A 13625-nucleotide genomic window follows, 5' to 3' on the forward strand; every position below is an offset into this window, starting at 1 on the left:
TGACAAGTGTGAAATGTTGCATAACCAAGGTTAAAAGTGCAGATTTAAAAGATGATAAACCAGCATTAAGCAGTGTTGAAAATAAGGCAGCATATTGTGCCGAGAACCATGCGGCAGATGTTGAAACCGATCTGGCAGATTAATTTCTGTCTCTCACAAGTAAGGCACAGTTTCAGCTGGTCTCAAATAATTATATCATGATGCATGGTGATAAATTGTGACTAATGTATCACAACGTGCATCATCTTATGAAGTAACAGTGGGCGAATCTCAGCCTTATACCAATTTGCTAAAGGCAAGATTTTGGTAGGGCATCTGCCTTTGATTTTGCCCTCCTGCTCCTAGTCACTTGAAGCTCACCAAAAAAAAAGAGCAGGAGCACCCTGTGAACATAAACTGTAACAGAGTGAATTAGAAGGTAAGTTTTGGATCGGATCTAAAGCAACGAGTCCCTTTGATTGTCCAATGACTACATAAAAGAAGCTAAATCTTTGACCGAAAATCATGGGATGCCAGGATAATCAGTCATGATCTCAGCAGTAACTTTAAAGAAGATGTGGATCAAAACTCTAGTCCACCACCAAGTTAACCCTACAGTCTAACTCACTGAACTAACGCACATAGACACGTGAAAGCACATCTGAGTGGACCGAATCCGCATGTCGTTGTCTAAGCTTTAGTTTTCCAATCTTACATCTCCAGAGGAGGCCAGTGTATAAGGCTGCTTTTGTTACAGTTAATAAAATCAAGCCCCAAAGGTTAACAGATCAGTTTTTGTAGGATGCTTTGCTTTTCTTGTTTTTCCACTGGGTAAAATTTTCCTCATTCTTTTCATTTCTTTCTATTCTTTTCATTCCTACGGTCACCTTTCTCCTGAACAAACTCCCCATTCCCTAACATGCTTAGCTTTTGTGTAATTATATCGATTTCCTGTTGTGAAGCAGAGCTTAAGTGGACGTAATCAAGCACCACAGAATTTGCCTCCCCTCCCATTCCCGTTTTATTCAATGGGGGAGGAGGTCGTGGTGCAGACAGCCTACCGAGAGATCCACGACCGGCCTGGCAGGACAAGGAAGTCAGATGGGAGCTTGCAGAGCAACTGTGTCCTTGGAATTTCTGGGTCAAATACACACACACACTTAAGCAAAAACACAAACAGAGATCAGATAGCCGGTATGAAATCACAGAGAAGCCTGCGGCTTGGGTTTCACATTTGTCTACTGTATGCTGAAGAAATGGTCAGTCGGGGTAATCGACTAGAAACACAACATGGCAGCTGTTGAGCCAGTCAGAGCTGGATTGTTTGTTTATGGCGCTCTCCAAGCGCTCGATGGTAAATCTGGCAGAGCGCTGTTGTTGTGGTAACTCATTACGGTGTAAACACAGATTTCAGGTCATCATGTGGACGGCTGGGCTTGTCTGTGAAATTTTAATTGCACTAATTAGCCAGTATAATATGCAAGTAAAGATTTCCCTTAACCCGTCCGTTCATGATTATTCATCTTGAAGCATGCAACCTTTGTCATTGTATTCTCAATTGACTAAAACAGGTTCGATGAAGGTGACTTATGCTTACTGTGGAAGTTTTTAAAGCCGTTTACACGCTTCACTGAAGAGCAAAACTTTAAAGGGGCAGGAAAACTACTTTATTGACCCTTTAATACTTTTTTTTTTTTTTTACACAAAAAGGACAAATGTTGAAGACCAGCTACTCGTCCATATAATGATCTACATTGTTAATCCCACCATTATGACAGCTTTTTATAATGAATAAGCTGAAATGCAAGTCATTATTCACTGAAAAGTTTGCCGTCTGCTGTCCGTATCCAAGTAAGGCACCTTTAGACACAACACCTTAAATATGACGTCAAAGATGTTGCAACATCAATGCAATGAGACCATTTGGAATTTGAAATATGCAAGCTAATAGGTAAAAACTGGACTATTACTTGAATTTTGGGCTTTTTCCCATACAAAGATTATTTCAGTCTTCAGAAGAGGAATATAGTGCACAAGTTACATGGAGTACTTTGATGTGTCTAGAACATCTTTTTCCTCTTTACATAGGAAAAATACATAGGGAAAACCAGTACATTTCTCTTTTTGTGTGAAAGAAACTCACTCTATGCCATAATGACAAATTTCTTTCAGATTATTATGTGATCGGTTTTCTTTCTGTCTGCCCATTGTGTGTTACATTCATTGAAGACGATTCCCATGTGATGTGGCCTATTACATTGAAATACAAGGCAGAAGTATTTCACACAACATGAACTGTTGACATTACAACAGATCCACCACAAAACCACTAGCAAGGTCACTGCGTGTCACTTCTCCACTTATTTCCCCCTCAATACGTCCTCTGATGGTTTCACTTTAGATTTACATACTTTTAAGTACTTTCTAAATTCCAAATCCAGCCCCTCTGACCTTGCGACAAGCGATCAGGGTCTCATTAACATCCACCAACAAAGTGAGGCCTTTAGCGCAGAATCCTGTATACTGTGTCTCCCTTAAATTTGCAAAACAAACACAACAAGCCTGCAAATGTCAATGCCCTGCACATCGATCAGTCCTGCACAGGGGCTTCTCACAAACCTCCATAAGTTTAGACCTCAAACCAACACTGAGAAGAAAAGCACCAATTTTCTTTGACCATCGTAAAACCTGCTTAAAAACATCATAAATCCACCCTTATTAATTCCACATGGCCATTACGAACAAAAGGGGAGGGAAAAGTAAAAGGCAGAAGGTGGCATGGGTCTTTCAAACGGGTACACCCTTGTAATGCTATGGCTAACTAGGCAGTGCATGCGAACAAGATACAAGCCATAAAAATCCTCTGATAAGAGTGACAAGGGCTGGAAATGCAAATAGCTAATAAAGTAATCTCACTCAAAACCTCAGTAATATGCAAACATTTATGACACAATCAGTGCAGATCTGTTCATTTCCAGATTCTCTGTGCAGTCTACATGCCAAGTACATACTTAAATAAAAAAAAGTGTTCATCCCATGCAGTAATGTCAAATTCACTTCTCGGTCTAAATTGCCTGTACTGACAAGGTTTTAATGCAAAGTGAACACATTGGTGTCAAAATATCATAGGCTTCTATTTCTCAGTGTTTACTTGATAATGCTGCATACTTTAAACACTTGTTTACTTCTCTTGGATCTTTTTTCTGTTGTTTGTATGTGCTCCATTGCTTGATTTTTAGTTTGATTAATTGTTCTTAATTACTGATTTTACTTGTTTTATGCATAATTACTTGGAAAACTTGTAACACTGACAAATACTTGAAGTCCACAAGCTATATGATGTTCATATTAATGAACATTAATATTAGTTATGCATATTTTACTTGCATTCACATTGACTATGGACATTCTGGAAGCATGACAACCTAGTTATAGGCTAACACTCAAATATCTTCATTGCCAGTTTCATGCTTAAATTAATATAATTAATATTCCATGGATACATTCCACAACTTGGCTTAATATTACCCACTCTGATGACAGGGTTTAAAGTCTGCCAGACAGGCAGGCAATATTTTCAGATGCTCACATTACAGTCTGGACAGGAAGATTTTTTCCTAAACTCTTTTATGGATTTCCAGCGAAGTGCTTCAAATGATGAACTACTTCAAATCAAATTTCATTTATTGTTGTGCAATTACATAAAAGGTGAATAATGAAAATTAGCAGAGGAGGGTTAATAACGATGTCCAGATATAAAAAGAAGAATGCAAAAGCAAGTGCAGAAGTGATAAAAGCAGGGTGCGGATGTACTGTAGACACGCAGGTTGGAAATATGACCTTGAATGACTAAAAATATGCATCACTGCAAACCTATAAACAGATATGTATAAAGTGTAAAAACCTTTACGTGACCTTCGGCTACAAGCCTAATTTACCGAGCTGATGCAGATCCTCAATGAACAGAAAGATTTGTTTTCCTGTCAAAAGTAATGACATTGTAGTGTGTCCAATATTCACCAACCGCTCAGATGGCCAGGTTTTGTAATAGTGTGAGAATCTAGGGGGAAACATCAGAGCAGAGGGGTAACCAACCGCCTCCTCATCCATCATCATATTACTCACACTGGCCTCCATTACTGCCTGCATTAAGCATGACTTGCACCTACGGGCAATAGGAAAGCACAGTGTGCTGCCCAATAGCAACGAGGTGGTCCAGCTTTCATGTAAGGGCACTTATACTAAAAGCAGCTCTAATAACCTTCAATATTGTCATCCAGAATGTTAAATACGCCCCTGTCCTCTCCACACTCAAGAACCAGCTAATTTTAAAATGCTTAAACTGATTAAGGTGGCTGTAAGACACAATATTGCATATGGAGGTAAGTGACAAGGTCTTCCTTAAATTAAAGCTGAACTTTATATTTGCCATAAATTGCATGATTTTGACATAAATTTAAACAGAATCAGTGGCTCTGTTCCAAAATCTAGTAATCTAGTAAATTTCCAGTGACAAAGAGGTCACCATATTTTAGTCTAATTCATTTATTGTATCCTTGAAATATCAAAATGCACTGTGAATAAATCAACCAAAATACTGCAAGCAAGAAATGTGTTTTTTTATTATAATACTTTATTGATTTAATGCCAAAAATATTGCTAATAAAATTAAAAAGGACTACATTTGGCTAAATGTTATGCATATTAAAGCACTGTGCTGTTAGCAACATGTAAATGGAAAACTGCACTGACATAATTTGTCAAAAGTCTTAAGGAGAGGAACAGATCCTGTTTTAAACAGTTTCAAATGGGTCACATACATTTGACGTTCCATACAGAATTATGCTCGAGAAAACAGGAGCCCGCAAGTCAGCTCACTAGATTTCACGGAAATGAACCTAAAAACATGTCTGTAGCTGGTTCCTAAATCATATTCTGTCTAGAAAGAACAACATTTATGGAGCAAACTTCACAACCATTAAAAAGTATGGATGAATGCATGTAGTATGAATGAAATCCAGATACGGTACATCCGCCATAATGGCATTGTCATGTGTCCTACAGCATCAGGTGCATGTGTCTGAAATTCATAATGCCTTGTCTGTGGCCTCATATGAATCAAGAATCCACTGCATACTTCAAAATCTCAATATCAGGTTATCCTTTTCATCTACTGTTTTATGAATACTACACTCTAAAAAACGCTGGGTTAAATACGGCCCAGCGCTGGGTAAAATATGGACAAACCCAGCGATTGGGTTGTTTTCAACCAAAAGTTGGGTTAAATGTATAACCCAACCTTCTGGGCAGGAACCCAATCACTGGGTTTGTCCATACTTTACCCAGCATTGGGTTTTATTTTAATTTATGGATTGGGACATTCTATTCGGTCCACTTCCACTGTATTAGATACAGCTTGTGCAAGTTTATGATGTTGTCAACCTCAAGAATAATTGGAATCCTATTTGAAACACATTTTGTGTTTATACTTCTGTGAGGAAAGCAACAAAATGTTGAGCTTACAAAAGTTTACATCTACCTAAATGTATGCAATACTAATAGTCTATTACAAAACTGCATCTAAGGATTTAGAATGATTAAAGGCACAACTGTACCAAGCCATAATTAGGTGCATAACCATGAACACTGAAGCAATGGATCATCTTCTTATTACACAAAGGAACAGTATTGCATAATTTGGAGCTTATTATTCAGCCCAGAGGCTTGCCCTACTGACATTCCTCAATGCTGAATAAATGAAACGCTCCGTTGTTAAAACAGAGATAAAGACTATTCATTGTCTATTTTAAGATCCTAATCCGTCTAATCAGCATCCATATATTGATTATTAGGTGTGTTTGCAAAGGCAAGCATAACTTGACTAGAGAAGTGCAAAACCCCCACAAAAGAAGATATTCTCAAAGATGTTCTAATCCATAGCATAGGGTCCAAAACAACATCAGACCCCGTTATCTTTTATTGTACAGATACATATAAGAAATAAGCCATACACGGGCAGAACATCATGACGGTGAGTAAATTATCACAGAATCATCTTATTTGGGGCAAATTATCCCAGCATGATTGGGCTGGTTTGTCCATTTTTCACAAAACTAAAATATTGTCCCATTTATTGTGTATAAATTTGGCGACAAAGCTTTAAAGGGGATAAAATTGTAAAAATTGTCGATATGATCATGCACCTAAACAAATTTAAGACTGTCAGCGTTCCTATCATAGCAGCGCTCTCTTTTATCACGGTAAAGGATAGATGTGTGCCAACAGCAATCTGTAAACATAACAGAATTCCTTATAAAAGATAGGAGAATGTTTTATGGAGCTGTCCACCGTAAGAGACGGGCAGAACACACACAGTAGTGTTCCACAAACCATCTAAATTACACAAATATGAAGCCACAGGAACATGTCACATGTTCAGAAGCTCCTAAAGCATTGTCGCTTCAGATACGCAGTCTGAAACATAATTAAGGACTATCAGAAACTGGTTGCTGGTTCAGTTCTGAGTTACTATCTCGCCCCTGGCTGTCAATGGGCAGATGGGTTTCTGGAGTTTCCAGCTGGGGCAATGAGAGCTGCAATCTCTAGACCAACCTGCTTTTGTTCCTGCTATTCGAAATCACTGAAACCGTCCAGTCAATCATGACAACAGTTAATCGGATCACTTAAATCCAAATTGAATTAAACTGGGAAGGGTTATAATTCATATCCAGTTCATTTAAAAAAATTAAAATAGCGGAAGTTAGTGGTTTGATGATGTTCATGATCACACACACACACACACACAACTAATCATCCAAATATGTAATAATGTTTTATATTAAAATTACATTTATTTACACATTTGAACTGAAATGCAACCATAATCTTTTTTTTTTTTTTATTGTCACAACTTCCAAAAATGTTTAAAGTTGGCATAGGCTAGGTTAAACTGCTTCATCGCATTTTGCTGCATTCAGGAAGTTAGTTGTTTTATTGTTTTACATTTGCTGCCATGGAAAAACAATCTATGCACATAGACTTGCTTGAGTCGCTTACTTATCAATATGATGTGATCGCTGGTATGTAATCATCCGGTTTAAAACACCAATAACAGACCTCACAATTAATTCATCAGGTGTATTTTGAATGAGCATGAACACTGTACAATGGCTATTATGACTGGAAAACGACTTCTGATCTTCCATATGGCTGGAAACTAATTCTGCATCTTATAAGAAACATCTCTAAGATATGTAAAGGGACACACTCCTTATACTTCATAGGATTACCCATAGGTTTACCCTCCACACATGCTCTCTGCATATGCTCGAGGCTTGATGCAAGAGTAAACTCAATTCACTGCCCGGATTAAAAAGATAGGCCACTGGAGTGGACCACAGTGATCACCAGGGTTATATACCTTTGTTCTTCAGTCAACAATAGTTAAGCGCATATCTCAGGGGCCTAGATTCAGAGTCAGGCTAAATATCTGACACTGCGACTGGTATTTCAGCTAGTGATCCAAGAGGATGTTGTTTTGCCATGGCACTCGTGTCCAGCTAAGGTTCAAAGTGTTTTAGACACTCAAAGCCTTGTTATTTCTACTGAAGTGCATAGTCCTTAGGGAAAACGTTGTTCTGAAGCAATTCGTTAAACACCTCACAGCTGTGCTTTGGATGTTTATGATGAAACGGTGCTTCGAGACTTGGTGCTCAGCTAGCATGTGATGAACAGATGAAGGCAGCATGGCCTTGCTCTCCAAGACCTGTCACTGCAGTGTCTCAGCCAGACAGGTTTGTGCCAAGCACCGTAAGAGGCTATGCATGCTTGGTTTGGGGAACACTATAAATGCCAACAGAGTCACAAACATTACTGCCCAGAGAGAAATAAATAGAGACACACAAGATTGATGATCAAATTGGGACTGCTTAATCCATAGTAGGATGTGAGAGTCTGCTGTTGTGATTTTCTGCCAATCTAAGTGGTATGGTTCTGTAAACAACTAACAGATTTATTTGTATGCTGCAATCTCATCAAAAGCAAATACTAGTTTAAGCTCAGACTTTAAATTCCAAGTCACCCATATCTTTGGCAGGAAAACCCATAAAAAGAAAACTCCTGAGGAGACACCATCAGAATCAGAAAGTATTCCAGTATTTATCATAGTACTGTTTGATTATCAGATTTATACATCACAGAATTTAAAGTATACATACACAATTCTCTGCATTATCGATTAAGAAAGACAATATTTTGCATGGTTCCATGCACAATACTGTGTTATGTCCTCAAAACACTTTTAGCATAGTGAATAATTCGAGTTTTGTTATTTGTATCACATAGCTCCATATTTCTGATATGGTAAACTTGCTTGGTAGCACACCTGGTACAGCACTGCACTTGATGCAGAGCACTCTGAAACACGAGTCGTGATAAAACAGCTTGTAGAAGCAAGTGAAAATGGCATGGTTACGCATACGCAAATGCATATTATCTCATGTTTACTTTTTGTTAGCACTATTAGTTTAGTATACGTGGTATGTTAACATCAATACAGAATTAACCTCCTAGCATCATTCACTGGACATTTAATTTCCAAAGTGTCGTGATGCATACAAGCAATGCAAAAGAATGTTGCCAAATTCACGTTTCAGATCAAACTAAGCGGGACACTTCACTATGAAAGTGTCTTGAAACAATGCAATATCGTTTCGGCAGAAATGCTGCTACAGGGGCGTTTTTCCAATGAGCCAGAGTTTTTTTTTTTTTTTAACTATGGTCCAAAATGGCAGCTTGTCCAAAAACATGTTATTAAGTACAAGTTTGTAAGAATATACACATCCATTAGCAAGCTAGCTAGCTAGTGGATAGCATTGTTGTTAATACAGTAATAATTTTGATTATTGTGCTAAATGTGAATTGTGCTAAGTTTAAAAACAGCTATAACTTCATGGAAATGCCACAGTGCTTTGTTGGAAGGCAACTCCTTGCCTTCCTCCTCACATTTTCTCACTTTGACTTGAAAGTCATGATGGTTGGTCAAATCAAAATCTATGATGGTGTCTCAAGGACTGCCTGTACGTTTTCTTTCCAGCTGACGAGCTTCCAAGCATGCTAGAGCGCCATTGAGCAATGCGCACTGTAGTTTGCTCAAAGGAAAACCCACAGGCTTGCCGCTGGAAACGGGAAACACCCGCAGAAAGGAAGAGAGGGGGGTGTGAGTAAAGAGGAGGAGTGACATAATTAAACGAAGAACTGAAGTGAACATGCATGCCCGTGAGGGAGCGTATAGGGTACTCCTTTTTACCCAACAATGACAGTTCTTCATACGAGCAGGGGGCGTTACGCATTCTTGCGTTAGGTCTGCGCTTTTTTTCATTTGTTGTTCCGAGTACGCATGCGTCGGACGTTACATTGCGTTTTTAAGACGGCGCGTCAAGTTAAGAACTTTATAACGCGTCTTGAAAACGTTTGAAGGCAACGTCCTGTGTGAACGTAAGAGTCCTGCCGCACTGTCACTCTCTCTCTCAATGCACATTCACACAATCGGACACTGCAGTGAATCTAACACACACACACACACAGTTCTGCAAACATTGAAAGAACACGCTTTGCATGCTTGAAATTACTGGAGCGGTCCAATGCCACTGTAATCAATCACGGAGAGCGCACGATGTGTCTCGGAGTCAGCGTTAAAGTTGAGACCACTGTTGCTTTCAAGGTTATCCTGGAAGGGAATGCACGGAGCCCACGAGCGCATCCGATTGCACGCGTGCGATTCTGTGGCATGCATGCAAAGTTCAAATATGATGTGCATACACCAGTCAAGCCATGACACGGGCTCCAAATGTGTAAACGAGACGTCTTGTACAGCCCGACGGAAAGTGCACCGGTTAATGATGCAGCACTGCTGATCATCACTGTGCAATGCACGGAACACTCAATGCGGACAGAAACGTCCCAAAACACTTCCTTGGCGGGTTGTTTTTATCTAACCCTCACCAGAGAGAGGAACCCAGCCCCCTTATCTCTCCCTTCACAACCCTTCCCTTGTCCAGCAGCAGCAGCATGCTCGGTTGGCTTCCATTCCGGGGACTCACCGTTCTTGTGCTCTGATGATGCCGCTGTGAGGAGACACCGAATGCAGGAAAAGCAGAAGAGGCTACGGCTCCGCTGCTCCGGGACAGGAGGAGGACCGATCTACACACTTTCGCAGCCATCTCTGGAGTGAAACCCGGCCGAGAGAACGCAAGTGCTGCGGGCGAACCGACTGAGACTGTTGGAGGAAAGGGAGGGGAAATAGGAAGGGCTGCTGGGCTGGGCTAATATTTCATACACACACACAACGCTACACACAAACGCGCACAGACACGGATATAGCCTACACAAATGTTTCACAACCAGGTTGCTGTAGTTCCGCGTTCGAAGCAAAAGCTCTTGTAATTCTAACGAGTGAAACTCTGACACAGTTAGACGGGAACACTCTCTGAAATGTCAGTATAAGGAAGTCGTAGACTGAAAAACCACGGTCTCTAGGACAACATGAAAGGAGCGTTTTGATTGGCTGAGCGGTTACCTGCTGGCACCGCTTGAAACTCTTTTCGTCCAATGAGAAGGCGCGCAATTCTGTAGTTTTGACAACTCGAATAGAACGTCAGTTCGACCAATCAGAGAGCGCGGGGAAAAAATAACATTTAACTCTATATCATATCTATATTTAACTTTCATGAAACAAAATCCTTAATGTTTTTTCTCTGTATTTTGAGAGAGTTACATATCTGTTCACTGCAGAGAGTGGTAGATAGCCTTGCCAGAAATCACTTGGTGGTGCATCACCTCCTTGTCAGCCATGTTAAAGTTGACATAAACAACACAAGCCTATATATTCTTAATAGTGGTTGATGATCAATGGATTTTTGAATTAACATTTACTGTTCCCCTGTACTCACAATTCCAATGAACTTATAAATAATAATATTTAGCCTATATAAATAATTACATATTGGCTGCGTCCAAAAGCTCTAAAATGCTGCCTTCGGAGGCATCAAGGCACATCCGAATCCAAATTCTGCTTCACTTCCTGTCTCCAAAGGTAGCTTCTTCTGGTCGAATTTTGAAGGCAGCATAGATGTATCCTTCGCTGCCTTTGATATCCCCCAATTCCGTGCTTTCCATTCCATGATGGTCGAGCTAAAAAAAAATAAAGTCAGCATCTGAAAGTTGCGTTTGGTGGTCAGTTTGTGTGTAAATGTATATTTCTGACTAACATTTTGCACTTTTGATGTTATTTCTAGCAAGAAATCAGTATTATAGTAAATAAATATTTGTTTAGTTATCACCAAAACCCGTTCTATTTTGTTGCAGATCATTAAAGTGTTATGCTGCCTCAGAAGCCTGTCCAAAATCAGTTTCATGCGGTGCCTTCATGCAAAAGTCAGCTGCCTAGGCTTTCGGACACAGCCATTATTTTTTATGACTGCATTAACCAGACTTGGATTGCACCAATGTGTTGGATTACACCAATGAAATACATTTTAAAGTTCAGATCAATTAGAAAAATATTAAGGCAACAGCCTGTATACACTTTATGCAGTGTACTTCACAGTCATAAAAAGTTACATTTTCACTGCTAAATTCAATAAACATTCAATAAAAAGTCTAGAAATGTGTTTTAAATCATCTCATAGGCTACCTGACGTTCCACAGTGCCACTGTGCCATTCATTCTTGCTTCTTGGCAACTGATCCACCCTGTGCATAATATAATTATGTCTCTATTATTAGTCTGTCCTTCAAACATTTTTTTGGAGTTATAGGATGAGAAAATGCCAAAACGCATTTAATATACTCTGTCAAGGCACCTAATCCACTTAAAGCAATAACACAATACACACTGAAATTCAATCTACTGGCATAAGCAGATGCTTCTCTGAGTCCTCATGTAGGGCTTGTTGTTTCTGATCTCCAAAGGATCACTAAGCAGCCAAACACAATTGAGGCTTCCAAACGTGTGTTTTGGTCAGTTCAAAGGTTGCATGGTCACACCCTGTAAACTGTTGCTACACATTCCAGAGTTCAAGCATCGATTGAGTGCTCGTCTACAATGACTCTACACGCTGTAACTACTCCAAAAGATCACTAATCAGTCTAAAGCACTTGATCTAAACCAGTGGCATTATTTAGATTACACATTGACAGATGACATGGGTTTTACTTTGGGATAACACTATTGTTTGCATATACAACTTCTGCTAGAAACAGATGCCTGTTATTGATAGTTCCCATGAATCTACCATGTCATTCATTAACAATTTTACATAAATCACAGACAAGTGCATACATCCATGCAGCAATCTTTGCTGATGTTCAAATATTTTAAATCCACTCAATACTATACTATTATCTTAAAACTTCTATTAACAAATGTTTTCCAAGGAGTGAGTCTCCAAGGTCGGTCAGATGGGATTTGCTTGGAGCCTTGGTTCCTCCCAAGGTTTACTGCCATTTGTTGCCTTTATTTTTATGACTACAATTGATAAAAGCAATTTAATGGCTTTTAATGTTGCCTTTTCATTTCAAATAAACATTGTAAATTGTATCTTATATAACCAACAGTACTCAATGACATCAAATAGCTAGGAATTTGCTTTAATACCACTTAATAATATCCAGTAACACTATATACATTCTTTGTAAATAGCAGAGAACATGGGAAAAAAAACACTAATATTAAGTCCTTTCAAACATTCATTAATCAATATAATCAAGTTTATTTAAAAAAAATCATATGCAATAGATAGAACATAAATGACTGTTTCTTTCTGTTCTGAAAATGGTTCTTTTATGGACATTTTTTTTGCAATCTTCATTTTTAAGTGTGTAGTCTGAATGTTTATGGGATTTGTTGCCAGATTAGGTAACTATGTTATCTTTATATTAATATTATAAGAGCTTTTGAATAACTCTAAGATACTTTTTGAATTGTTTGGCAATCGTTTTGATGAACATCTACCCACAAAATCCTCAGCTTATCAACTGAATATACAGCTGGTCACAGTTTTGAAGACTGCATGTGCGTTCAACAGCTGTAAGGCTTATGCAGTTCGTTAACTTGAGCCATGTGATTGAGGCTAAAAAAAGACAGTTTTTTTTATTTTACACCTGTTGCTGAGTCACAGACCTCTAAAGACCCGCTGGAAAACATGGCTGGCATCCTGATTCTCTGCCTACAACTCTCTCCGAGTCGCTCCTCTGTTTCCATGGGAGATAATCGGGCACGTATTTGAGCCGGTTCTTCTCAGAACACCTCAGGAGTCTTATCAGAGAATCTGCATGAATTACAGATGAGTCAGATGAACTCTGGCATAGAAGTCAAACAGAAAAACAAGCTCTGTTCTTAACTGGACAATCTGGACAGGAGTGATTCAGTCATGTCAACAGGTTTGATTTAGCTGACACTAAGTCCAAAGGTATACAGCCAGTGGTCAGAGACTTTAGATCTGAAGCATGTGGGCTGACAGGAAGTTAGATTAAAGAACAAAAGAAAACATCTGTACTCTCACTCACCCTTTCATACATGCAGATATACGGTAACATATTGAACACAACTGCAGGAAACACAAAACATGTCCTTAAGGAAATACCAGT

At 39.1% G+C, this 13625-nt stretch overlaps 1 protein-coding gene across 1 annotated transcript in view; it reads right to left on the bottom strand.

The window, feature by feature from the left end:
• Window positions 1-10270, bottom strand: part of LOC306882817 (calcium uniporter protein, mitochondrial) — a 78333-nt gene extending 68063 nt beyond the window's left edge. Inside the window, exon 1 of the mRNA XM_079437730.1 lies at window positions 10080-10270. Within this exon, the coding sequence (XP_079293856.1) occupies window positions 10080-10199 (120 nt within the window). The 5' untranslated portion in view covers window positions 10200-10270. The remainder of the gene's footprint in view (window positions 1-10079) is intronic.
• Window positions 10271-13625: the final 3355 nt, after the last annotated feature.

Source organism: Barbus barbus (genome assembly GCF_936440315.1).
Source record: "Barbus barbus genome assembly, chromosome: 16".
Taxonomy (NCBI): Eukaryota; Metazoa; Chordata; class Actinopteri; order Cypriniformes; family Cyprinidae; genus Barbus; species Barbus barbus.